The 27261-nt window shown below is 38.3% G+C and overlaps 1 protein-coding gene across 1 annotated transcript in view; it reads left to right on the forward strand.

Moving 5' to 3' along the window:
• MYO5A (myosin VA) overlaps positions 1-27261 on the forward strand; it is a 164523-nt gene that overhangs the window by 115535 nt on the left and 21727 nt on the right. The window contains exons 26-34 of the mRNA XM_077764363.1: positions 312-425; positions 8174-8317; positions 8574-8627; positions 12657-12884; positions 17403-17503; positions 20983-21063; positions 22825-23023; positions 25358-25432; positions 26696-26789. Coding sequence (XP_077620489.1) covers positions 312-425; positions 8174-8317; positions 8574-8627; positions 12657-12884; positions 17403-17503; positions 20983-21063; positions 22825-23023; positions 25358-25432; positions 26696-26789 — 1090 coding nt within the window. The remainder of the gene's footprint in view (positions 1-311; positions 426-8173; positions 8318-8573; positions 8628-12656; positions 12885-17402; positions 17504-20982; positions 21064-22824; positions 23024-25357; positions 25433-26695; positions 26790-27261) is intronic.

Consider the following 27261-nt stretch of genomic DNA (forward strand, 5'->3'; position numbering starts at 1 on the left):
GAATTATACCTATACTTTACCTAGTGTGACTGGCCACTCACAACTTTAAAAACCCAAAGGGGATTCTGCTAATAATTGCAGATGATTTTCATTTGATCATTTGGTTTTGTGTTCTTGTCATGCCTTGCTGGTGCATCTTTCTCTTTCTTTGAAGAGTCCAGAAAATGACCCTTTTGTAAGGGTTTGTTAAGGACAACATGGAACAGATTATTTGGGCGTGAGAATAGTAAGTCAGTAAGTGGGGATGCCGTCTTAACTATGACTGGTTTGCTTATGTTGTGTTAATTATTCTTGGTTTATTTGCCTTGCAGAATGTGCCTAAGCCTGGACACAAGAGAACAGACTCCACCCACAGCAGCAATGAGTCTGAATACACTTTTAGTTCTGAAATTGCAGAAACTGAAGATATGCCATTGAGGACAGAGGTACATTTTTGATACCAAGATGTGACATGATATTATTAACAGGGAACATTTCCATTGTGGAGCAGACTCCATTTACCCATAAGTGTAACAGTTGTTTCAAACTCTTTATACTTCATAAGTGACTAATGGGTGTTAATTAGCTTATTAATTATTTCATGTATTCTCTTATATGTACTTGTGTACTTACATATATTTTTTATCAATAGACGTGTTAATTTTTAATGTAATTTTGATGACCAGATTTTTTCTTTTACAATTCCCTTTTACATCTTAACATACCCTATTACAAAAAAACATAGCCTGTCATGAATTTATTTCAGACTCGGGTAAATTGTTTTGTCATTTAATATTATAAATAACCAATGTCTAAGAGTTTAGCAAAACTGCTGCCTCCGTTTGATGACGGGTTTTTAAATTTTTTTTAAATTTTTTATTTATTTCTGAGAGAAATAAATAGCACAAGCAGGGGAGGGTCAGAAAGAGAGAGGGAGACAGAATCTGAAACAGGCTCCAGGCTCTGAGCTAGCTGTCACCACAGAGCCCAACACGGGGCTTGAACCCACGAACCGTGAGATCATGACCTGAGCCGAAGTCCGACGCTTAACCTACTGAGCCACCCAGGCACCCCTGATGACCATTTTTACCAATATAATTTTGATCCACAAAAATGCAAGAAAAATAGCTTTTAAATCTGCCTTAGTGTTTTGTGTTATGGAATATGAAACCAAAATGGCACATTACTGTAACTCCAAGAGTCCAGTAACTTTAAGTTAGATTTTTCCCAAACGAATTCTCAGATCTTTTTTTCATATATCATATTAGTTTCACTAGTGTGTAATTCAGGCACAACTCTTCTATTTTTATATCATATTCTGAGAAAATGGCCAAGTCAGAAATAGTTTGCTTCTGGCAGAATAGCCAAAGAAAATTGAATGATTCTTTCCTTTTTTGTCTTAGTTTTACTCAGGATAAATAGTTTCTGCCATTTAATTCTGTTCATTTTAAGGAAAAATGTCATATGGTTGGAACCATACATACAAGAAGCCTAAGTTAACTGATCCAAGGTCACAACTTGTAAGTGGCAAAGCCAACATTCAAACTGAGGCTGGTCTGTTAGGAGCTCCATTCTTACTTCCTTCCATCCGGAGAGTTTACATTGCAGTCCCTAGTGCCATTTCTCTGTAGCTAACCCTAGGCTAGGGACCTTTGATACAGCAGTTTGGCCACCGTATAGCAGGATAGAGGTGGTTCCGGTTATTTGTTGCCATGTAACAAGCCGTCCCAAACTTAAGTGGTTTCAAACAATAGCAATTTATTATTATCCAAAACTCTTTGAATACTGATTGGGTGGTTCTTCTGCTTCTCATATGTTGGTTAGAGCACCTCCCTGCATCAGCTCGGATGCCTAGATTTTCTTCCTTGGGCATCTCCATGTGGTTTCTCTGTTCAGCAGCATGGCACATGGGTTGTAAGGATGTAAGAGCAAAAGATGCCAGGGCTCTTACGGCCAGGCCCAGAACCAGCATAATGTCAATTCTGCCACACTGTATGGTCGCAGCAAATTACAAGACCAGCTCAGACTCAGGGGAAGGAGAATAAACTTCATCTCTTTTAATTTTTTAAAACTTTTTATTTATTTATTTATTAAATTTTAGAGAGAGGGAGCTTGACGGGGCAGGGGCACAGGAAGACAGAGAGAGAGAGAGAGAGAGAGAGAGAGAATTTTAAGCAGCTTCCATGTTTAGAGTGGATCCCATGACCCTGGGATCATGACCTGAGCCAAAATCAAGAGTTGGATGCTTAACCAATTGAGCCACCCGGATGCTCTAGACTTCATCTCTTGAGAGAGAAAAAGACATTTGTGTTGGGAGGAATCATTGGTAGCTATCTTTGGAGACAATCACAAAGTTAGATTTTGATGATTTCAAAATTACAGCCTCTCTGCCTCTAGTGGATTTGAAGGTTTTAGGACTGCATCCAGTTGGTCTTAATGGGAGTACTCATTTCCAGCGTCTGAGGGAAGTACGTTTACAAACTGTTGGCTTCAGCATAACAGCACTTGAATAGCTCCCGCAAGGGATTGGGAAAGCCACGACAAAAAGGGTGTTTTCACTGCACATTATTTTGTATTAAACTCAGGGCCAAGAGGCATTTGTTGATAGTTTTGCTTGAGGACATTAGGTTTTTAAAAAAATTTTTTTAATTAAAAAAAATCTTTTTAATGTTTTATTTATTTTTGAGAGAGAGAGACAGAGACGGCGTGAGCAGGGGAGGGTCAGAAAGAGAGGGAGACAGAGAACCCAAAGCAGTCTCCAGGCTCTGAGCTAGTTGTCAGCACAGAGCCCGACACGGGGCTCGAACCCACAAACTGTGAGATCATGTCCTGAGCCAAAGTCAGACGCCTAACCAACTGAGCCACCCAGGCGCCCCTAAAAAAATTTTTTTAATGTTTATTTATTTTTGAGACAGAGACAGAGCATGAATGGGAGAGGGGGAGAGAGAGAAAGGGAGACACAGAATCCAAAGCAGGCTCCAGGCTCTGAGCTGTCAGCACAGAGCCCGGCGAGGGGCTTGAACTGACGAGCTATGAGAATATGACCTGAGCCTAAGTCAAAACTTGACCGACTGAGCCACCCAGGTGCCCCAAAGACATTATCTTTTCAAACTCAAGAAGTCTTCTGTGGTTTACCTAAGTTTTACTAGTAATGCTTTTTGTCAGAGTCTCTACTCTATTCAAGTTCTGTCCAAATTCTTTGAGATTTGAGGGGAGAGGTAGCCTTTTTGTTTATAATTCTCACCTATATTCTCCTGAATCTTTACTCAATTAAGAGTTATTTTAGGGGCACCTGGATGGCTAAGTCGGTTAAGCATCTGACTCTTGATTACTCCTCAGGTCATGATCTCATGGTGGTGAGCTGAGCGCAGAGCCCACCCTCTCCTTCCCTTCCCTTACTTGAGTACATATCCTTGCTCTCTCTCACTCCCTCAAAAAGTAAAAATAAATTTTAAGAAGAGTGATTTTAGAGTGGGATTTAGTACATTGCTCATCTCTTTTGAATAAAGTATGAATTGTGCTCCAGAAATCACAGACAGATCTGGAGTATTATGTATTGTCTTTCACATGCACTGACCATCAGCAGTAGGTCATGCATCTGGAAATCTTCTCTCAATAATAGGAAAGGCTTTTCACTGAACGAGTCATCTTGTTCCTTGTGACTAAGTGCATGCATTTGAAATGTAGCTGGCTCTGGTTAGAAGGGCTATCTTGACCGTTGAACAGACTACAGTAACTCTCCTCCCTGGAACTGAGTCTATAGCCTTAGCCACAAGTCTGTCTGTTCCTCAGTTTCCTCATCTATGAATTGATATGCTGTTATTATTATGTTACTTCATAGTAAGTTGAAGATTCAGATAATTCTTAGAAAGCACTTGCATCATTGTTTGATACATAGTAAGTATTCGATAAATCCATGTTTTTGTTCTAATAAACGGGCTTCCAGTGAATATCCTACAATTTCGATTAGGTATGGTCAAGATCCGAAGGCTTGAAATCTGGGGGTGCCTAGGTAGCTCAGTTCATTGAGCGTCTGACTCAATTTCAGCTCAAGTCATGATCCCACACATGGTGTGTGGGTTTGAGCCCTGCATTGGGCTCCATGCTGTCAGTACAGATGGGCTGCTTAGGATTCTCTTTCTCCCTCTCTATCTACTCCTCCCTTGCTTGTGTGCAATCTTTCCTTCTCTCACAATAAATGAATAAACTTAAAAAAAAATAAGAGATCTATAAAACTGGTAATAGAAAAGAGAGGTTGATTATCACCAAGGGAAATTGAGGAGGGAAGTATCAGACTAAGACTATGGCTATAAATTTGTACTTCTGATTACTTTTGACTTCCAGGTTTGTGTTTCTTCCTGCATCTACCTCTGTAATGGCTAGTTTTACAAATTGCCCCTAACAAAGACCAGGAGAGCTTAGTACTTACCATGTATAGTATTCTCTTTTGCAACCTGGTGCCAGAAAAATAATGGGCCCACTCTTGCTTATGAATTGATTTTTTTTTTAATTTGATGTGAAAAAGAATTAATGTCTTTCTGTCTTTGCCAAACTTGTGATTTGTTGTTCATGAGTTAGGCTGTCACCTCCACTGTTGTTTCCCTCTGTAAAGCCCACCTCAGCTCCACTTCTGTGCAGCCTTCTCACACGCACATCTTCAGGGTCAGGGGTTGCATTCTCTTGGAAACTTGGCTTCTCCTTTCTTAGTAGTCATTGACTCATTATCCCAGTTCTGCTTCTGCCCTTGAGCTTCCTCACATATGTCAAACCCAGGGAAGGATCACTATAACTTTTTCAGCTGTTAGCAATAATTCCAGAATGACTACAGAGCTACAGTGGTAATTTTATGAGCAAATTCTCTTGTCTTCCTGATTTTCCTCAGGTGAGAGACTGTTATTTTTTAGGTCAGTTTCAAAGCTTCACTCTCTCAGAAAAGCCTTGGATGACAAAGTCCTTTCTGAGGAAGGAAAGCAAAGCAAAACCCCAGAAACTTCTCTGAGCCAGTTGGCCCAATCTTCTTGTTCATGTGTAGAGAAGACAAGTGGTATCTCTTTAACTAGATATGTCATTAGGGATAAGATTGGACACCATGTGGCACACTCTTAAATAATTACCAGTTACTATGCCTCAAGCAGTTTGGCAGTGTCAGATGTTAATTTTTGTGTTCTTCCATTTCCTATTTTAAATTTCCTGTCTATAAGATTTTGCTTTTATCTAGCAATCAACTAATCCTTTATGTATTATTTGGTAACATCTAAAGAGCTAACCCATCCCATTTTAATAAGAAGATTCCTTTTACTTATTTTTTTAATGTTTTTTTGTTTATTTTATTTGTTAATTTTTATTTTTTTATTTACATCCAAGTTAGCATGTAGTGCAACAGTGATTTCAGGAGTAGATTCCTTAATGTCCCTTACCCATTTAACCCATCCCCCCTCCCACAGCCTCTCCAGCAACCCTCTGTTTTTCCTCTATATTTAAGAGTCTCTTATGTTTTGTCTGCCTCTCTGTTTTTATATTATTTTTGCTTCCCTTCCCTTATGTTCATCTGTTTTGTATTTTAAAGTCCTCATATGAGTGAAGTCATATGATATTTGTCTTTTTCTGACTGACTTATTTCACTTAGCATATTTTTTTAGAGAGAGAAAGAGAGAGAGAGCACACATGAGTGGGTGGGAGGGGCAGAGAGAGAGAATGAGACACAGAATCTCAAGTAGGCTTCAGGCTCTGAGTTGTCAGCACAGAACCCAATACGGAGCTTAAACCAACGAACTGCGAGATCATGACCTGAGCTGAAGTTGGATGGCCAACTAACTGAGCCACACAGGTGCCCCAAGAAGATTCCTTTTAAATAAAAATGTCCATTCAAGGCTGAGAGGAATGATTCCCAAATGATGATATTTTAAGTAAAATGAAATATTCAATTCATTGTGAGGTGAAGTCTTCTATTATAGTGTAAAAAACGATTAAGTAACTAAAATTTTCAGGGACACATATGTCATTAATAGATGAACAAATATTAAAAACACATGAATGTTTACATTGTAAATAAGCTAAAATACAAGTATTTATGGGATGTATAGAATGAGACGATATACAAAAGTCTATAGTAATTTCATGTTTAGGCAGGATGTTATGTCTGTTCTGCTAAGTCAGGACAAACTTAATGGTGATTACCATATACCTAAACTTTTTCTTACTGTTGAACGTTAACATTGTAAGAGTGGGACAGTACGCAAAAGTACAGGTCTAACTAGTTTGTGGGTAAATGACTTTGATAGCCTACATATAAATGCCTCACTTCTTAGTTTAATGAATACTTCTTAGATGTTTATTTACAACTGGAATAACACTGATTTTGACACTACTAAGAATTCACAAAAGACCAAAAAGATAGCTAATGAATATAAAAATTATTCAACATCATCAAGAAATGAAGAAATGTAAATAATAACTACAGTTAAATACCACTTTTGGTCTATCAATTGAACATATTTTTGGTTTTAAATCCTAACAGTCATTGTTGTTTAAGGTGGTAGTTGCTTGATAGAAGTGTAAACTGGTCCAACCAAGTTAGCTGACTTTAAAACATTAATATTTGGATATTTATGTACTAGGATATTTATTTTAGTATATTTCAGTAGCAAACAATTAGAAACAATTTCAGTGCCCATCAGTAAGGTAAGAGATAAGCAAATGACAGTGTACATGTCAATATAGCTATTAAAAATGATCACATTGTAAATTTGAAAACCACTTGTGATGCAATGCTAAATTTAAAACACAATACAAAATTAGAGTGTAAATATTCCAATTATATAAATCTATAGAAAAAAGACTGGACAAAAATTGTAGGTTTTCTCTGGATATGTGATATTTTTATTCTTTATACTTATTTCCTAAGCTTTCTGTATAAGCTTATTTTGCCTTTACATCAGAAAAAAAATTTTTAATTGACAATTTGAAATATAAGATTTACTAACTAGTTAAGAATTACACTTTGATCATTTAATTAAGTTATTGTTACTGGTCTTTCTAACAAAAAGAGACTCTTCATCCTCTCCATTAAATCTAATGACACAATTCTTTCTCTTCTTACCCTATTAAAAATTCAAACCTGAAATAAACAAGGAAAAATACCTATGGCACAATCAAAACTTCCATAATGGTGGTAACTCTTTCCCTTTGCTAAGCTTTAATTAGTGTATCTTTATTTACACATAGTTTTCACTGTGATTCTGTTTTAGAACCAATTGATGTACTTTTCAAATGCTACCAGGTTATGTTTCACTTTATTAAGGACTTACATGTTTTAGTTTTTCATTTTTCTCTGTCTGATCTCAATATATTTATGCTTGTACTCATCTTTTCAAAAGTTATTTTTCCTGAATAGAAAAGCAGTCCATGCTCATTATAAACAATTTCAATATAGAAATGTGTAAAGTAGAAAATGAAACTTTCCCATAGTACCTCCCATTCTCCAAGATAACCATTGATGACCTTAGATTTTTATATGCCATGTGCTAGGTATATTTAAAAGTCACATGTATTTGTTTGTTTGTTTTTAACAAAAATAAGATCATAATATAAATTCTGCCCTGAGACTTGGGTATTTCACTTAATACTTTTATCTAGAACATATCTATCTACTTATATATATCTATTTCATTTTTTTAACAACTATAAAATATTGTATAGTTTGGTTATAGTGTGATTTAAACAACTCTTCTACTGACATTCAGGGTCTTTTTTTCCATTTTTTACAATTACAAAAAATGTTGCAATGAACATCTTTTTCCATATATTTTTGTGCACTCATGTAAGCATCTCCATAGGATAAATTTTTAAACATATATTGCTAAGTTGAAGGGTATACACATTTAAATTTTAATATGTGCAGTTACCTTGCCCTTTTAAAAGGCCTACTTATACTTCCACCAGTATTATATAAGACCCTGTTACTAACACACGGCATTCTCAATCTTTCTAGTCTTTGCCCATCTGACCAGGGAAAGTAGTGCCTCGTTGTTTAGTTTGCATTTCTGTATTCATTAGCTAGGTTGGACAGGTTATTCGTATACTCTTTGGCCATCTATATTTCTTCTGTAAGTTTGCCATTGTTTTAATGGCATTATTTTCTTACTGGCTTGTATGTCTGGATCATCTTGACCATCTTATGATTTCTGGGGTTTAGGAACCAAGCGAGAAGAAGGTACCTCTGGACATGTCATTGTTCCTCAAGCTCCAGAAACGGGTCACAGAGCTAGAGCAAGAGAAGCAGGTGATGCAGGATGAGCTGGACCGCAAGGAGGAGCAGGTTCTCCGCAGCAAGGCAAAGGTATGCAGTGCTCCCCCAGCCCAGGGCTAAGGACAAATTGAGCTCTGAGCCTGGGACTTAATGTGCAATTTTGCAATCTCTTCTTTAATGGAAACTCAGCCCAGAAGTACTTTATCCAAGCAGAATTTGGTTCATGTAGTGAGGGCTCAACTCTCCTCACTATTTTCTGCAGAGAAAGGAAATAGTCTGGGTAAAAATGTGACAATTAAAATATAACTACTTATTTATAAAGTTTTTAACTTTACATTTTCCCTAGGAAGAAGAAAGACCACAAATTAGAGGTGCAGAACTGGAATATGAATCACTCAAGGTAAAGAGAAGTTTTTGCTCAAGGCTTTGAATAACTTGTTTTGGCAAGTAATCTGCTCAGAGCTTCTGTTTTTCTTAGAGAATGTCCTTAAGGGCACCAGAAGTCCTAGCTTCAGCCTTACTCAGACATTACTTCTAGCCTTGTGTTGTTTCTTTTTGTGGATTCTATTTCACATAAGCTAGAGTTGAGTCTGAGCAGAACAGGAGCAGTAGCTACCATTTGAGGCTATAGAAGGCAGTAACAGCATGATTCTAGTGTCAGACTGCCTGGGTTCAAATGCCAGATCTGCCACTATATGGCTGTGTATAAGTGATGTATCTTTTCTGTGCCTCAGTTTTCTCCTCTATAAAATGGAGGTAATGGCAGTATTTATAAGACTGTTGTGAAGGTTATATGAAGTAATCCATGTAAATGGCTTAGAATAGTGCCCAGCTTATACCAAGTACCCAGCAAATATTGATTGCTATTGTTATCATCATCATTTTTAAATGCCTTTGCTTTACATATTAGCTCCAATTCTTAAAATCATCTTAGAGCTAATATGTACTTTAATATGTAAAGCTAAAGTACCTATTGAAGTACATATTAGCTCTAATTCTCAATAATCCTGCAAGTGAGTATTTTAGTTCCCATTTCACAGATGAGGAAATTGAGGCTAAGAGATATAAATAACTTCCCTAAGATCACCCCACTAGAAACCAACGGGAACAGGATTTGAACATGGGTATCTTTGGTTCCAAACTCTGTACTCTAACCACCAAACCCTGTTGAAACTATGTATTTGTAGAGAAAGATAGCTAGGTATTAATTTGTTAGGTATTAAAGTAGAAACATACTCTTTTTTATTTTTTAGAAACTGTTGGGAGGAGGAAATAAAGATAAAAAATTGTCTTCTTAATGATTAAAGGCAATGTCTACCTTTCAGGCACTGTGTGTCCCAGAGCAGTTGAACACAAAGATAAGGCTCTGATTAAGAGGGAACAGGGTTCTTAAAATACACAGCATCTTGGGTAACCCGACTTGAGATTTAAAACAAACAAGAGCCCATTCCTTCGTAAAGGAGAGATTGTACTTGGAGAGCCTGGCTGGCTTAGTCGGCAAAGCATGGGACTCTTGATCTCAGGGTTGTAAGTTCGAGCCCCATGGTGGGCATAAAGTTTAATTAATTAAAATTAGTTAAATTAAAATGAGAATAGGTTGTGCTTTACTCAGCTCCTTCCTTTGCTTTCCAGAATCAGAAACTTGTCAGCCCTGTGAAGTTTGGCCTGTTAGACTATCAGCTATCAAAACACCCCTACCTTAAAAAATTTTCTACGTTATTAATCAGACTATTAATCTTAAATTTTGTTCTCAGACATTTTCTGCCTATGTTTATTTTTTACTATTTTCTCCTTTTGTGAACTCTATTTTAGAATAGCTAGAAAACTATAGCAAAGTTTGATTATAACCAAAGCTAAACATTAGAAAAGCCACAAAATAGCATAAGGAAACACATTATTTTAAAGACTTTATGTGTATTTTGAGAATTCCTAAGGTCTTCCTAAACTGTCATGAGGATTTTTACATCTTTTTTTTTTTTTTTTTTTTAGTAATATTACTTCAAGTCTGGTCCTGATATATTATTTCCTAATACTGTGATGTGGACCATAATTTACATGAGTAGGTCCTGTCCTCTGGATTTACAACTTCCCACAGCCCAGAACTGCTGGCTACTGCTTCCTTTTGAGGCTGCACATCTAGGTGTAGAGAATCCCTGCCCAGCCCACAGTTCCTTTAGCAACCCTCCCCTTGAAGGCAGTTAGAATTCTTTCACTGACCTTTAATAAACACTTGACTGATAAGACCTTGTATTTGCTTTCCAGTTTGAAAAGTTTTATGTACACCTTTTTTAGTAATTGTCACAACTTCTCAGATAAGGTATTTCCTTTTTAAAGGACGCTTAGAACAGTTAAGAGATTTCCTATCAGGTGGATAGCATCTGATCTTGAATCTAGGTCTCCAGACAGTAGGAAACTTTCTGAACACCCTAGGTTCCTATCATCATTTGTTTGAAAATTAGTTCTTACCAAAAGAATGTAGTATTTTAAAATACCCTAAAGAACCCTTTTGCCCTTTCTAAATTATAACATGAATAAATCTATTACTCCTTCAATGACAGTACTACTTGTGATAGTACTTATGTTTGCGGAGAGAGAAAAGTGTGGCAGCGAAGAGTCATCTCTATTATTCTGACTCTCTTTTGCCTTTTGTACCCTTTGTCTAGAGGACTAACTCACAATATCGTTCCTATAAGACAAGGATCAGATGGGATGGGATGGCACAGACCTATGGAATGTAGGACTGTCATCTCCATGTCACACAAAAATGGACAAATAAAGACATTCTTTGTAGTATGTTAAAAATGGAGCCCAGATCACAAAGTTCCCAAGGACTAGCTCCGTATTTCTCAAAATGTGCTCCCTGGGCCAGCAGCATCAACATCACCTGGTAACTTGTTGAAGAGGCGTATTTGTGGATCACACACCAGATCTTTTGAATCAGAAACCCCAGGGGTGAGGCCACACAGTCTGTTTTCCAGGTGATTCTGATGTAAAGTTTGAGAAACAGCATCGGAGCTTAGTGTCCAAGTAAAGACATTCATATTTTCTGTTGCTGAAAGGAGCAGTATGAATCTAATTACCAGGTGACGGGACATAGGGTAGGAAGGCTCATTCATTTTCACTTAAGAATAGATTATTTCCTGAAAGAAAGCATTATATGTTCTATACTAGGGAAAAAAGACTACAAATTATTTTACTATAACATGTTGACAGGTTTGATATGGTGCTATGAACCCAAGGTGGCTTCTCTGGAAGAAACAATAAAATATTTTATTTTTTACACAGAAGTGTCTTACTTCCACTATCATAAGGCCTTATATAAGGTGCTAATCAAGGCAACATGGTGCTTTCAGATTCTTATCTGCTTTATTCTTTCCCAGCCATTATCCTGAGACATTTGTATTTTAGTGTCAGGACTCTACTCTGGGCTCCCATTGCCATTGTTTGAGTGGTGTGTACAGAGGGCGGTGCTAACTGGTAACATGGGGTTGGCTGTACGTGTGGTGGTATGTGAAAGTAGGGAGTGGGTAAAGGATGAGTATGGCCATCTGGATGATGGAATGAAGAGGTGACCCATCCTTTCCTCCCACCGCCAGGGCTTCTATCAGCAACTTCACAAGCCTGTCACACACATGTCAACAAAGGTTGACAAATATACTGTTTCTTGTCATCAAAACACTGAATGGAATTTTGTTAGTTTAAATGATGTAATTTTTTTATTAGAAGTTGAAAGTCTAAGATTTCAGTGGTCTTTCCATTCTACTTTACAAAGGAAATAAGAGGTTGCTACTTAAGATTTCAGGGTCCTGTTCATCTGAGCCTTCCATGAGCAGGAGCACAAACCAGAGCAGGGCCAGCCCAGGCCCCTGAAGGCTCTGTGGCACTCACCCAAATATGATAAAGTCCCAGGTCAATACCCAGCTGCAGGAGTCCAGCCCTGTCTCTGGCGCAGAGCCTGCCCACTTCCTGTAGGCACACTCCCACTGCAGCCCTGGGCTCCCACTACCCCATGTCCCATGTCCCCAGTCCTCAGCTAATTCCACCAGGCCCCAATTTATTGGAAATAACCTAACCAGCTGAACCCTCATACCTGCAGACAAAACCTGGGCTCTGAGAGGACAGGGCTAAACTCACCCCTTGGGAATCCACAATTTCTACAGGCCTGTGAACACACCCTAGGCAGGCCTGGAATAAATGTGACTCCGGAATTTGGGTTGATGAACCAAGCTACCATTCACCTTGCTCAATTCCACTTGATGTCAACTTTGTTATTTTGCAGAACAGAGTTCCCAATAGAGCCTGGGAAGCCATTCACTAGGGTAGCTCTTATAGTCTTTTCCAGCACAATTCTGCCATCTTGGGGGAAGAGAGAATTCCAGGGTAAACCTGAGGATAACAGCGATGAACTATTCTTTGTCTCTTCATACAGCGCCAAGAGCTTGAATCAGAAAACAAAAAACTGAAAAATGAGCTAAATGAGTTACGCAAGGCACTTAGTGAGAAAAGTGCCCCAGAGGTGACCGCTCCAGGTGCACCAGCCTACCGTGTCCTCATGGAGCAGCTGACCTCTGTGAGTGAGGAGCTGGATGTCCGCAAGGAGGAAGTCCTCATCTTGAGATCTCAGCTGGTGAGCCAGAAGGAGGCCATCCAACCCAAGGTAAGCACGAGCAAGTAACCAAAGTGGATGTCTGGGGACAAGCCTCTTTCTTTCTCTCCTTTTCCTCCAGTTTATAACGAAGCAAACACTTAGGAACATTTTTAGTCTAATTAGCATTTAGTCTAAAGGATATTGTCATTTAAAAAAAATCTAAATGTTGCTTTAAAACTGTTGCAAATGCCAATTAAAGTGAGCAAAAAATAAATGATATCCCATATGATCTTCCAGGTTTCGCTTCTCACTCATAAGCAAAGGACTTTTTTTTTTAAATTTTTTTTATGTCTTTATTTTATTTTGAGAGACAGAGACAGAGAGCCAGCAGGGGAGGGTCATAGAGAGAGGGAGACACAGAATCTGAAGCAGGCTCCAGGCTCTGAGCTGTCAGCATAGAGCCTGACGCGGGGCTCAAACCCACGGACTGTGAAATCATGACCTGAGCCGAAGTCAGATGCTTAACCGACTGAGCGACCCAGATGCCCCAGCAAAGGACTTTTAAAATTAATCTTGAAGTAGTAATCTCGCCATTATATTTTGACCAAAAGTAAAATTTGGGGTGCCTGGCTGGCTCAGTCAGAAGAGCCTGTGACTCTTGATTTCAGGTTTGTGAGTTTAAGCCCCACGCTGCGTATACAGATTACTTAAATGAATAAATAGGAAATAGATTTTACTTTTTTTTTTTAAGTACAGAAGTCCATAAATTGTGTTGCTGTGGGAAGGTATTAAATATGACTTTAAAATTACTTGTTGAAAGTAACCCATTTAACTGGAAAGATAACATATAAAAGGATTAGAAATGAGATCAGTGAGTAGAAATTCCATGGAGATGATTTTTGCTCACTTTAGAGAGTTCTGTCTAATAGGGTAAGCTGGGGGTCAGGGGCTGGGTGGTGGGTGAGAGGAGCAGTGTGTATCGATTCCACTGAAAGGACCCATGCCGGAGAGTATGTGTGGCCCTTCAAAGTCCTTCCTGTGAAGCCTCAGGTAATTTGAGGCCCATCGCTCTCATGTATTGGTGAAAAATGGGCCTTTTTGTCATTTGCCATCAGAGGGACTCTGGGTAATCATAATCGTCTTAAAACCTAGCCTGTGTCCCTGCCCATGTTCATACAGCAAACAAAATGTTACCAAGAATTAGACAATCAAGTATTCCAGCTGCAACATACCATGTAATAAAAAATGACTATGATGTAAATGAACTAGAAAATCTAAAAGTAATGGTAGTTCTGCATGTGGTTAAAATACTGACTCTGGCACATGACATTTGGATTTGAGAAAGGCAGGTCATACCTGAGATCAACGCTGATCCAACAAATAATCAATTCTCAAAACAAGATATTTGTGACTAAATAATCTTGGCAGGGGAAAAAAATCCCAGCCATAAAGAGTTATACAAAGAAATGGGCTTTCTTATTTTAAAACAAATCACAAACCCATTCAGTCTGAAATGAGAGAATCCTGGCAGGTGACTCTTTCCTTTGACCTGGCCCTATACATCTCACCTTCCCTGAGTCTGACTCAGTTTGGTTCCCATGACTATACCACTGTAGCTGGGCCTTGAGATACAAGTCCCTCTCTGCACACTAGCTGGAGCAGAATCCAAAATCACGATTCCTCTCTCTAGTTCTGTGGTGACAAAGTGTTAGTCTCATAAGAAACTTTAGTGAAAATCAAGGGAAAGGAAAAGAAAAATGAACCAAAGAGCATGAAAACAACCTAGCTAACAGCATATAGTTATGGCATCACACACCCTTACTTACCCAGCTCATGACTACTCTCTAGCCCTGTCTCCAGCTCTCAGGCCCCTGCTCTCTAATTCCCGGCCGATACATGGCAGCAGCATTCTTTGCTTAGAAAAATGCCCGTGACACAGATAGAGACTTTTCAAACCCATGGTCATCTGTTCCATTCAGTTTCCAGTCGGAGAGACTCATCATTTCACAACTCCTTCGCAGAGCAGGAGTGAGTGACCCTCAGTGAGCTAGGTGATAATCCAGCCAGCCATGTCTAGTTTATCTGCTCCGCCTCCGAGTATTCTGGAAGGCTTCACTTGGACAGATGACCTCCTATCAGACCACTACTGTAACTCTCACAGACCTAAGATAAGAATTTCACCCATATACATTAACAGGAGGGTCATGTTCTCACATACTCAGAAATGCCTTATAATTAGAAAAACCAAAACAACTCAAAAAGAATTTCAAGCACTTTTTCCTGAGAATTAAGAACTATCACATAAATATATACTAATGTTCACCTCATGCCAGTTCCATGAGTACTAATTTATTTACAGAGTTGATTTTAGGAGAAACAACTCATGGGTTTATTTTACAGTTAGCTTTGCTCTGATAAGATGGTGCTCAATGATGGGGGGTTTACTTATGGAACTAAGGGCTTATTGTTTTCTCATTTGTTTTTTTGTGCTTGCTGGCTTGTGATTTTCAGGATGACAAGGTAATTATAAAATTTAAAAAAATTATAATAAATATTTAATCCTAAATTTTATTTCCCCAATATATGCAATATATGCAATTGATGCTTCCGGCCACCAAGTCTGTTTTGATATGTACAAATTAATTTCCTCTTTGACCCTTCCCTGTGTGAAGTCAGTGGAAAAAATAATAGATGTAATAGGCTCCAGTCTGGACCACAGAGAGGTCTCCATGGCTTCTAATTCAGGGTCAGCTCTCTGACTCACTATGGTAGTTATGACAGGCCATCCACAAGCATGGGGGCATGAGTCCCTCAACTTGGAGCCCACCGAAGAGCTCATTCCATCCCACACTTGTCTAGAACCTCTGGATTTGTTGGCCAAGGGTGAGAAAGAGCCTCAGGAATGGAGTACACCCTTCCTGGGAAGGGTAGAGTTTTCCTACATGGTACAACCCTTTACAAATTTCTGGTCACTAGCTTGGGGGGAGACAAACTTTGAGCAGTGAGTCAGGAATTTCCTGATGCTGATGGTCCAAGTCTGATCCCATGCTCCAACCACCAGTTCTTAGCTAAGACGGGCCAGCCAAGGGAAGGACTGACTGCTTACTACCAGGAAAGCACCTATCAAGAAGCTTATCTTCCCTTTAGATTGGTTAATAGGCCCCAAGTTACCTAATTTACTGAAAGTTCAACACTATCATATAGGTGTTTAGATATCAAAGAATAAATATAGCATTATTGCATATAGGGATTGGGTCTTTGAGATTTATTACTTAAATGTAAAAAATCTGAGTACAGTCCCTTGTAAAATAAAAAAATTTTCTTTCATGGAAAGAGAAAAAAGTTTTCTATGAAATGTGTACTAAAATATTTAGAAATAATAGCTAAAGAAATGCTCTATGTGGTGTTTATGGGAAAGATTTTTAAAATTCTATAAAACATAAACTCTTGTTAAAGCTCTAATCAGATTACAATTGGTCTTCTCTGAGAATGCATTTATAAACTTACACAAAACCCAGCATTAGGAGAAAAATGGGATTTTTTTTGAAGTATATTTCTTCTCAAGATCTGGTCTTGAACTTACAACTGGTCTCTAAGATCATGGTATTTGAAATGTATTCTATTAAGTCCCCTTCATTGTGAGACCTGGCTTTAGAGCAAACGTTGACTAATGGATTACATGCTATTTAGACAAATAGCATGTGCCCCTGGGTTCTAAAGTCTATTATTCTCTAGAAGCTATAAAGCAATAGTTCTTCATCTATTCTTGCCCTCATTTAGGAGAAACAGAGAGTAGCCAAGTAGAAGCAAGATTAGAAATTTCATTGGTTGTCAGACAGATTAGACCAAAAAGGAAAAATAAAAAAAGGAAGTAAAAATGTTGGCAGAAAAGTACTTTTTATACAAAATCATTAGTAATGCTGACCTGCCAGATCTGTATTTCAAAAACTTAGGTACCATGCTATAACGTAACAGACGGAAAAAGAGTCAGTTGAATAACAGCAGATGGTAGATATTTACAAGGAGCTAAATCCTTCCCATTTATATATATTTAAATATGTGAGAAAAAACTTCTAATTTTACTAAAGCATATCATCCACCTTTTTTGCACTGAGCTTTTAATGGAAAGATGAGCTTTATGTCAAACTTTATAGTGTTTTACTGGGGCATTTATTTTATTATAACTAGATGGCAAGTAGTGGAAAGAATAGTTTTGTTCTTTGTTTCAGTGTTTCTTGGTGTTTTTACCTAGTNTATATATATATATATATATATATTTCACATAATGTAAAATACACACAGCCCATCAGTGATTTTATTTACAGGACGCTAGTTCTCTAGAATTTCACCACTTTGTAGTAGAGCAATAGGGATTTTCAAGAGAGGGACCGAGGTATCTCTTGCCCTTAACTGCCTGTGCCTGACCCTCCTCTCTAGTTGCACAGGTCTAGGCCTGGCACTCTGGTGGGACCAAGAGCTCTGGTGGAATGCTTATATCCCCTACTCTGGAGGAAAGAGCAATGTTGTGTGTAGTCTGAAGCTTTTGAGTTGACTGTTAATATGGAAATCTGTCGTTTTCCCCTTCAGAATACAATGACAGATTCCACCATACTTTTGGAAGATGTTCAAAAAATGAAAGATAAAGGTGAAATAGCACAAGCATACATTGGTTTAAAAGAAACAAACAGGTAAATCCATTTCATTTTCATTCATTTTGGTTTAATCAGAATCATGTATATCATTGTCTTTAAGCCATTCTTTTGTACAGTAACTCAGAGTGTTTATATACTGCTTTATTACACATCATCTGACCTTCAGAGGGAATTCAAGATTTCTAATATATTCCTCATTAAAATCTTATTTACAATATTGAGGCAGCATTATTGATGAGGGGGGTGCCAAGCGGAATGTTCTTTACATCCAGGGATTATATGTGTGTATTATTTAGGGTCTTAGCCTTGAGAGGAAAACCAGTTGCTCACTATTGGATTGTCTTGGGTAGTCACTTTCATATTTTGTTCAGGATGGTTGGTTATTTGTGAAGATTTGTAGGGGCAACTTTAGCTTTCAGTAATTGACGTTTAGAGTGGAGAGAAGTGAGGAAGTATCTGGAATCAGATCAGTGTTGGCCATATCATTCTGTAAGAGTACACATACCCTTGGATGGGACTCTGATATTTAAGACCAAGTATTTGTCACATTTCGTAAGATGTTTTGAGAAAATCCTAACTCTGGTTTTATCTCATTAACCACAAACACGAGTGAAGTTACACATGGCACTTAGCACCCAAGACCTGTGTAGTCTGACTGAAGGTGCAGGATTTACACAGCCACTAAATGATCAAACTTTACTAAGGACTTTCCCTGTAACTGAAATTATCACAGAATGAAGGCTCATCTCTGCAATTCCTTCAGCCTTCCTACCACTCCCACTTTCCAACAGAGCCTCTGTGCCTTTGAACTCTGAACTTATAGGATACATGCTTAAGAGAACATGGCCAATGATGATCACAGAGAAAGATGATTATGGGGATTTGTGTTACAGGTGTGCAGTCTAAGTCTCCTGCTGTGGAGTATCAAGGCTGCTATACAGAATACTTTACAAACTAAAGAATTTTTTTTTTATAAATAGTTTGTCAAGTTGGTTTCCATATAACACCCAGTGCTCATCCCCACAAGTGCCCTCCTCCATGCCCATTACCCCCCTTCCCCTCCCCCCGATACCCATCAGTCCTCAATTTGTTGAGGACTCAACATTCAAGAGTCTCTCATGGTTTGCCTCCCTCCCTCTCCCCCACTATTTCCCCCCTTCTTCTCCCCCACGGTCCTCCGTTAAGTTCCTCCTAATCCTCCTATACGTGCAAACATATGGTAGCTGTCCTTCTCTGCCTGACTTGTTTCCCTCAGCATAACACCCTCAAGTTCCATCCATGTTGTTACACATGACCAGGTTTCATTCTTTCTCATTGCCACATAGTATTCCATTGTATAGATAAACCACATCTTCTTGATCCATTCGTCTATTGATGGACACTTAGGCTCCTTCCATGTTTTGGCTATTGTTGAGAGTGCTGCTATGAAAATTGGGGTACATGTGCCCCTATTCATCAGCACTTTTACAAACTAAAGAATATTGCCATGCAAAATGTAAGGTACTTATCATCTTGTTTTATGAGTGAGAATGGAAAATGCTTAAAAAGTATTCGATTAAACTTAAATTTTAATTTATGATATAAATTGTAAGCATATTTTCTATCTAAGAATGTGTTAGTATAGAAAGAGCTATAATACACTGTCCACCCATCCACACTTCTATTCAATCACCAGATATGTATTGCATTTCTGTTTCATGTTAGGCCTTGTGTCACTCACTGGGAATATAGCAATAAGGAAGGTAAATGCAGTTCTTACTTCCACAGAGTTTGTAGGCTGTTGGGGAGACAGCCAAGACAATTTGGACATCACTCCAATGACCGTCAAAGTTGTTGAAATGTTTTAAGGAGGAGAATGATATGATATTGGAATTTTAGAAAGCTAGCCCTGGCTTTTATGTAAGAGAATAGATTATAGTGAATGAGATTGAAGGCATAAAGACTAGTTAAGAAGCAATTACTTTGATTAAATGACTGATTACAGTGACTTTGACGTGATTGGTGGCAGTTGAGATTGAAAGGGGACAGTTTGAAAGACACATAAGATATATAAGATGTCCGTAAGTCTTATGGCTTGGATGTGTGGGCGAGGGATAGGGAATTATGCAGGGTGGCTGTCAGGTGTCTGCTGTGGATACTTGTTTGGATGTGGTGAAGCCATTTCATGATCCTGGGTCTGTGGTGTAGGGAAGTGCAGAGTGGAAATGATCAGCAGATTTATAAATAATGAATTTAAGGAGCTAAGAAGACATCTAAGGAGAGAAATCCATAGGCAATTGAAAATATAGATCTCAAATAGGAGAGGTATATAAGCTGAGATACAAATTTTCAGCATATAATACTATAATTGTGACCATGAAAATGGATCAGCTCTCCAAGGGGAGATGGTAAACAGAAGAGCATTCTGTGACATGTGCTTTATGTACACATCATAGCAACAAAAGTCTAGTAGGAAGAGTAAAAAATCTGGACTCTGGAGTCAGGTAGCACTGGGCTCTGCTACTTGCCAGCTGTGTAACCTCCACAGGTATCTTATTTCCAAGCCTCAGTGTCTTCCTTTGCAGTGTGGCAAATGATACATGGTGGGATACTAGAAGAACTAAATGAAATGATACATGTGGAAGGATGTAGGATTGTGTCTGATTGCAAACACCCCAAAATATTATTTTTATATCCCAGGGAAAAAAGAAAAACAAACCTGTAATTGGCTTTGTCATTTTTTTATTATTTATACATACTTTTAATAAAATGTGTCGCATGTCTAATATAAAAGCAATTTCCCCAGATCTTAACATTAATTTTTGACACAAAAAAATCTTTATTTTTTTCTTTTTTATTTCTTTTTTTTTCTTAAAAAAATTTATCGTCAAGTTGGTTTCCATATAACACCCAGTGCTCATCCTAACAAGTGACAAAAAATCTTTTTAAATATCATGTCATAAAAACTGAAAACTGTGGACATAAACTTATTTATAAGTTACTCCTATAAGAATTTCTTCAGATGGTTTTAAAAATAGGAAAGCAGATTTTATTAAGTGAAAACAAGTTTCTACTTAGAAGACTTAAAACTTCATTTATTTTGAAATGGATTGTGAAGATTGCCCCATGAAGACAATAGCTGGAGTTTTCATTCTATATGTGTGTTGTCATGCTTGGTCTCTAATATAGTATGTGACATGTAAGATCACTCTCCTAGCTGAATAAAATGTTAAAAATAGAACCTCTTTCTCACCTTTTCAGTCATTTCTGATTTTTCAGAAAAAGTACCTCTCCCTCCTTGATTATTGTTTTACTTTCTACCCATTAACATGTGATATTACGTGTTACCCATTTTTTAAAAAATTAACCAAAAATAATTTTTGTGATAATGTCTTAAAGTCATCTGTAATTAATTTAAAAAAGTCTCATTGACTTAACGAAGTATTGGAATACCACGTGCTGCTCTTGACCATCATCATCTCATGACCGTCCTGTATCCCTTTGTGTTTTGCATTGTTGTTCCTTTTGCATGGAAGATCACCTGCTATGGATTGCCATGAGTTGAATGAGGATGGAGAGCTGTGGCTGGTTTATGAAGGGTTAAAACAAGCCAACAGGTTATATTTGTCTTCTCAAAATGGAATGTTACTAATTTGTTGTTTCTCTTACTAACAGTGCCTTCCTGACTTTAACTTCTGTGTTTCTTCTACATTAGTTGTCTTCCTGGGCAAATTTCAGCAAATTTAGAACATTCAGACAACACCTCCTCTACTAAGGGATGCATGTAAAGCTGAAATGGATTGATAGTGAATATAGGAGTTGCAGCCCATAAGTGAAGGATCTTTCCTTTACACATTAAAATTTGTGAATCTCTCACTAGAAGTTGGGGAAAAAAGACAAAACCATAAAACTAGAGCCCAAATTACTGTGGGAGAGACCAGTACCTATTACTTAGTGGTTTCTTGTTTGGAATAATGACCAATCTAAAGGATATAAGTGCCTTCGGCAGTGAGACTGAGTTCTTATATATTGGTACCATGCTGCCTAACAGCAGTGTTGAGTGCATAATTTGGCCTTGTATATGATTCTTGTGAAATTCACATGTGTGAAACCACATATCAGGAGGGTCTTCTGCTTTGCTACAGTTAAAAATAATTACCTAAACTCAACACATCACATGTGTTTAGGAGAAAGCAAATAAAATTGAAACAACAGCTTTGTAACACATACTCATCTGCTCTAGGGATATTTGTATCTTTAAAGTCTCATAAAATACCATGTTAGTGATTACATTTTTAAAATACTTAACTATTTGTTCTAGGGGCTCCTGCTTATTCTTCTTTGTTCTAATAACAAGCCATCATTATTAACTTTGTGGTCTTATTAGTTCAGATTCCTTTGAAATTTTATAATTCCTAGATATTTTTGTTCTTTTATTAACAGTTGCTTGCGATGGCATCACTAAGTTTTGCCCAGCAGTTGATAACAAAGGGGATTAGGATAAAAGAATGTCATTTCTTTCTTTGTGTTAGTTAATTCTTAACCATAACTTTGTTTTGTGTTTGGAAAAGAGGTGAGTGTGGGAGTGCGGGTGCATGGTAAATGGGGGGTGCTGATATTCTCACCGCCAGCGCCCTGGTCTACTTACAGGCACAGCTGACTTGAGTGCTTGCTCAGAGAAGCAGTAACCACTTTGTTCATCCTATTAACATCTCTCTTCTAAAACCACGTCTTGTTAGGATTCTGTTATTGATACGGAAGTGTATGGGGGAGAGAGAAGATGACAAATTTAAAATACGTGTATGTGAAATTTCAGAACGATCTGGATTTGGGAAAATCTTTATATATTTCAGAGTCACACTCCAGCCTTTCTGTCATTCAGAGATAAGAGTAGAAAGTAGAAATGGGACCCTGGTCAAACTCTCTGCCTGGAATTAGTAACACTGAACTTCTTAAAGGCAGATTTAATTAGATTGGGAGTTTATACTCTTGCCCTCTACCGTGCAGTTATTCTGTGACAAAGGTACTGTCTTTGCCGACTTAAATGCTCGTTTGTAAACATTGTACACCAGATTAAAGCTATGTCTTGTAATTATTTTAGTCACCATTTCTTAGAAACTTTTCAAAAGAGCTTAAACTGTTCTATTTCTTTGAGCCTTTGAAAATGTTGTATTTGTAGCAGGGTCCACAATTCAGAAAGACACAAATGTGAGAGCTGGCCCTTGCTTGAGCTTCTTGACTATAATGAAGTCAGAGGTTACATAGACACTAAAGATTCCCCACTCTTCCTGCCCTTGCAAGTGAGCACAAAGCCTCGCACCTGCCAAGCAGAGACTCAGATGTCCCCTCTGTTTTCAACCTGTGTGGCTTCTCCTCAGGCTCCTGGAATCCCAGCTCCAGTCACAGAAGAGGAGCCACGAGAACGAGGCTGAAGCACTGCGGGGGGAGATCCAGAGCTTGAAGGAGGAGAACAACCGGCAGCAGCAGCTGCTGGCCCAGAACCTGCAGCTGCCCCCAGAGGCCCGCATCGAGGCCAGCCTGCAACATGAGATCACCAGGCTGACCAACGAAAACTTGGTAAGGAGAGGCGCACAGGTTCATGCATTCCTCAGTAGGCAGTGCCTGGCCCTCCAACACAGTCCTAGTTTCCTTTTGATTAAACACATCCTTTTTGGCTGGGAGAGACTTGCTGCCTCATACTTGATACCCTCTTTCTCTAGCAGAGACAGAGTAAGGAAAATGTGATTCTGTTGGTAGAAATGAAAAAGGCACGTGCACAGGTTGTGTTTCTGACAGAAGGCTCTGGCATGTCTGAGACCTAGCTTGGAAGGTTTGGGAGGCCTTGACTGTGTGCTGGGCTTTTGCTCTCCATGAGAACTCAGGTGACCTGCTTTCTCCACTTCAGCTGCGGATTCTGCCATTTCAAGGAGGTTTGTTAGGTGGTTGTCGCAGTAGAGACTAGGGACAAGTTCTGGTGACCTTTGGTCCCCAGGCAACCATGAAGGCCATTCTTGCTTCCATCTGTAGCAGACAGGTGGGAGTTGGAGTTACAGTCAGGGAAGAGGGTTGGCAGAACCAAGCAAGGGCTTTTGGTTAACATTGGCAAGAGCTCCCCAGGTCAGGATGCAGGGACATCAGGATTCAAGCTTATACATTTTTTATTCTAACAGAAGTGGAATGAATGAGATTTTTTTTTCTCTTGCCAGATTCTGAGTGCTGGCACGGAGTCCAAGTTATTTCTTACTCGTTCTTTTTCTCTTTCTTTTTTTACAGGAAATATTTTCTAAAATATTTCTGTCACAAAATAACTTTTATTACAGATTTTTAAATCTACTTACATTTAATAAATATATGTATTAAATTAAAAGTCATTGAAAAGTTATGACACTACATTTCTATATAAAATCTATATTGTAGTGTCAGCCTAGTTTTGAGACAAGTTATTAAGAATTGGTAGTGACCTGTCTTTTTTTTTTTTTAATTCAGGGTTTAATGACTTTAATAAAAAGTTTGGATTTTCTCTACAGATTTAACACTCCGAATTACCACTCCATAACTCATTAGTGATCATTTACATTACAAATAGTTTTCTAGTATCACCTATTCAACCATGTTTTATGTTAATTAGACGCAAAACCTAAAAGTATTCTTATCACTCTGTGTCCCTCTGAGGACAGCTTGCTGCGTGAGGCTCTGTTGTGGGAATGGGAGAGGCACGTGAAAGCAGGTGTTGGACTCTTTCCAAAGTGACTGAAATATCACTAATTCGTTGGGGGAAATGTTCTGAATCATGGAATATTTTTAAAATGTCATTTTATTACTCTCAAGTGTATTGTTGCTTAACTAACAGTGCTTGAATGCCTAAGAAGTGATAAATATGCTAAATTATAATGATTGATCAGTGTATAAATTCTGTGCTTATTAATGATTATCTTAAAATACAAGGTGAAACCGTGAAATTAGGATGCTTCTGGATGGCAAATTTCCAAAGGTTTATTTATTTATTTATTTTTTTTACTAAGTTGAGTAATCATTTCTTTTACAACCTTGCCTGCAGGATGTATTTTCTTTGCAGTTTTTCATAGCTAATAGAATAATAAATTAAGCTCTCAAATTCCAAGGGGAAGAGTCTAGTTAATGAGTTTCTCTGAGTTTTAGAAAAGCCTCCACAGGCCAGCTGCTTCTGGAAAATGGTTTCAAACTTAGGTGTAGGGAATAATGCACTTTTCAAAACCATTATAGAGTTTCTCATTCATAATTGTGCATTTCTTTAGGAAACGCTTGAGCGGAATAGTAAAGCAGCAGTGGACCTAGGCTTAGTGTTCTTAGAGACTCTACCCTGCATAACCCTCTTAACTACCTGCCTCCCAACACAAACACAAAGATGGCCTTTTGCCCTCCCCTTGGGAGCGTGCTCTGCAGGCCTTCCCCATGCCGCCTCTCAGGGCAGGAAGGCACACAGCATCTCACCAGCCTCTCCAACTCCAGACAAGAGTGCTGCCTTGCCATGATCCTTCCTTTCATTTTATTTGCCTTCTTGCCCTTGTCACTGCTGCTGGCAGCAAGGAAAAAAAAATACAACTTGTGAGCAGGTCTGAGTAGTGAAATAACAGCTTTATCTGAGGAATATGGGCTACCGTTCTGTTTACCTGCTAAATGATGCTGCCTGAGCCATAGCCTGTGTTCTCTGAGCATGTGAAAATATCGGTGTATGTATGTATGCATACAAAATTAGAATCATCTATACCGGAAAGATCAGAAGGCAATGACAGGTGACAAAGCAGAGCCTTTCAAGAATACGTAGTTTCATTATTTGGGTTTTAAAATATTTTTAAATTGATTTTGCTGAGAGGTCACATTCCCCTCAAAGACACAGAAAAAAACAAATATCCATTGTGCCTGTTTTTTCAGTATTTTGAGGAATTATATGCAGATGATCCTAAGAAGTATCAATCATATCGGATTTCACTTTACAAGCGGATGATTGTATGTAAACTCGGAGTGCATTTCTGTTGTCTCCCTTGCTACTTGTAGCCTCTGTTACCGAACAGCACACTGCTGCCTGCCCCTCCTCAGGAATCTCTTCACAAACCTTCACGAAACCTGTTTCTTCCCACAGCTGTCTCCTAGCCAGTGGTGTCACCTCTATCAGTGTCTTGTGTCCATTGTCACGTTGGATTTGTTATTAACACTAGGCTTACAGTGTGATGGAAGCAAAATGTGATTGAAAGATAAAGTGCAATCCAAGAAACACAACTGAACACTTTGAAATGTTAGCACCTGTTCCCTTTGAATCAGTGGTCTAGTAGCTAAATCTGCACTGCCTTCAACTGGAAAGGAAATGAGTATCTGTGTTTGTAAATGCTTTTCTTCACCATAACCTGAATAATAACCACAGATAGCACTGATTGACTTCTCTCCTAAGCTTTGAGTCTGCTGTTACCGACTTTCTTCTTACTGATCTCTTAACTATGCCTGTGATTTGAAAATTCTTGATTAACTAGCCGGTCATCACAGAGTTCTTTTTTTTACCTCTTCTCCTTGAATGTACTGTTTGTTTTCTTTTCTTGTCCTTCCTTTTTGGTTTTTTTTTTTGGGGGGGGGGATAAAGCATTTGGAAGTGTCCCCTTTTTTCTCTATAAGCAAAATTATATCACCTGTGAAATTTAAGGGTATGTTATGCCACTCTTTATCCTTTCCTATGGTTATTTTTTCAACTGACCTTTTAATTCCCCAAACTTATTAAGTTATAGGACTTATTTTGCCATCTCCAAAGGGTAGGTCTCATGGAGACAGTGCTTGTTACACACAGGTGTCCATCAAAAGCCCCGACCTATGTTTAGCCATCCTTATAACTTCCCACAAAACTTTTTGAGCATTTGTCAAAATTTATTTTGCCTCTTCCCCCTCAAAAGAAAACATTCTACTGGAAAAGCAGTGCATTTTTTTGAGCATTTAGTTGTTTTACCCACATGGAGTCTGCTGGAAAAGACTCTGCGGGGAGCCTGCTCTCCATCATGCTGTAAAGGATCTTATGGCAGTGTGTATTTTAACATTTGGCTTTTCTTGTAGCTGCCTTTCCCATGCCTGCGAGTTTTAGCCAGGTGGTGGCTCCACCACTGAGCTTTTCTGGAGCTTTTATGTAAAACTAACAGTGCTGTTCCTGTGATTTTTGTGTCTGCTTTCCTTCTATGCCTTTTCAAAGGCCCATTTTGATTTTTCTATTATATTTCTCATTTTAATCTTTAGGATCTGATGGAACAGCTTGAAAAACAAGATAAGACTGTTCGGAAACTGAAAAAACAACTGAAAGTATTTGCCAAAAAAATTGGTGAATTAGAAGGTATTTAAACATGTTTTTATAACAATTGCCAAATCTTGATTTTGTATTTGTTATACTAGTGGTCTAACAGGTTTGCCTGCAGATATTAAGGATGATATTAGACCAGCAGACCTGGCCTCCGTGGAGTGGAAATTTCCATAGCCGGGTAGGGAAAAATGTTCTTTTCCTGGTCGTGGTAATTTGCAAAGAGAGAGAATTCATTCAACAAGCATCTAATGACCGTATTCTATGTGCCAGACACTGAGCTTAGCAGTATAACATAGAGGTTAAGCGCATGGATTCTGTAGCCAAGCTTCTTGGCTGCAGCTCCCAGCTCTTTTATTAGTCATGCTATTGAACCTCTCTATGCCTTAGTTTTCCCACTCAGTAGATGGGAATGATCACGGTGGCCTATGTGACAGTTTGTGAAGATGAAATAAATTAATGTGTATAATGTATTTAGTGTAATTCCTGATAAATAATAAATGCTATA

The sequence above is a fragment of the Crocuta crocuta genome, unplaced genomic scaffold (assembly GCF_008692635.1).
Source record: "Crocuta crocuta isolate KB4526 unplaced genomic scaffold, BGI_CrCroc_1.0 scaffold102, whole genome shotgun sequence".
Taxonomy (NCBI): Eukaryota; Metazoa; Chordata; class Mammalia; order Carnivora; family Hyaenidae; genus Crocuta; species Crocuta crocuta.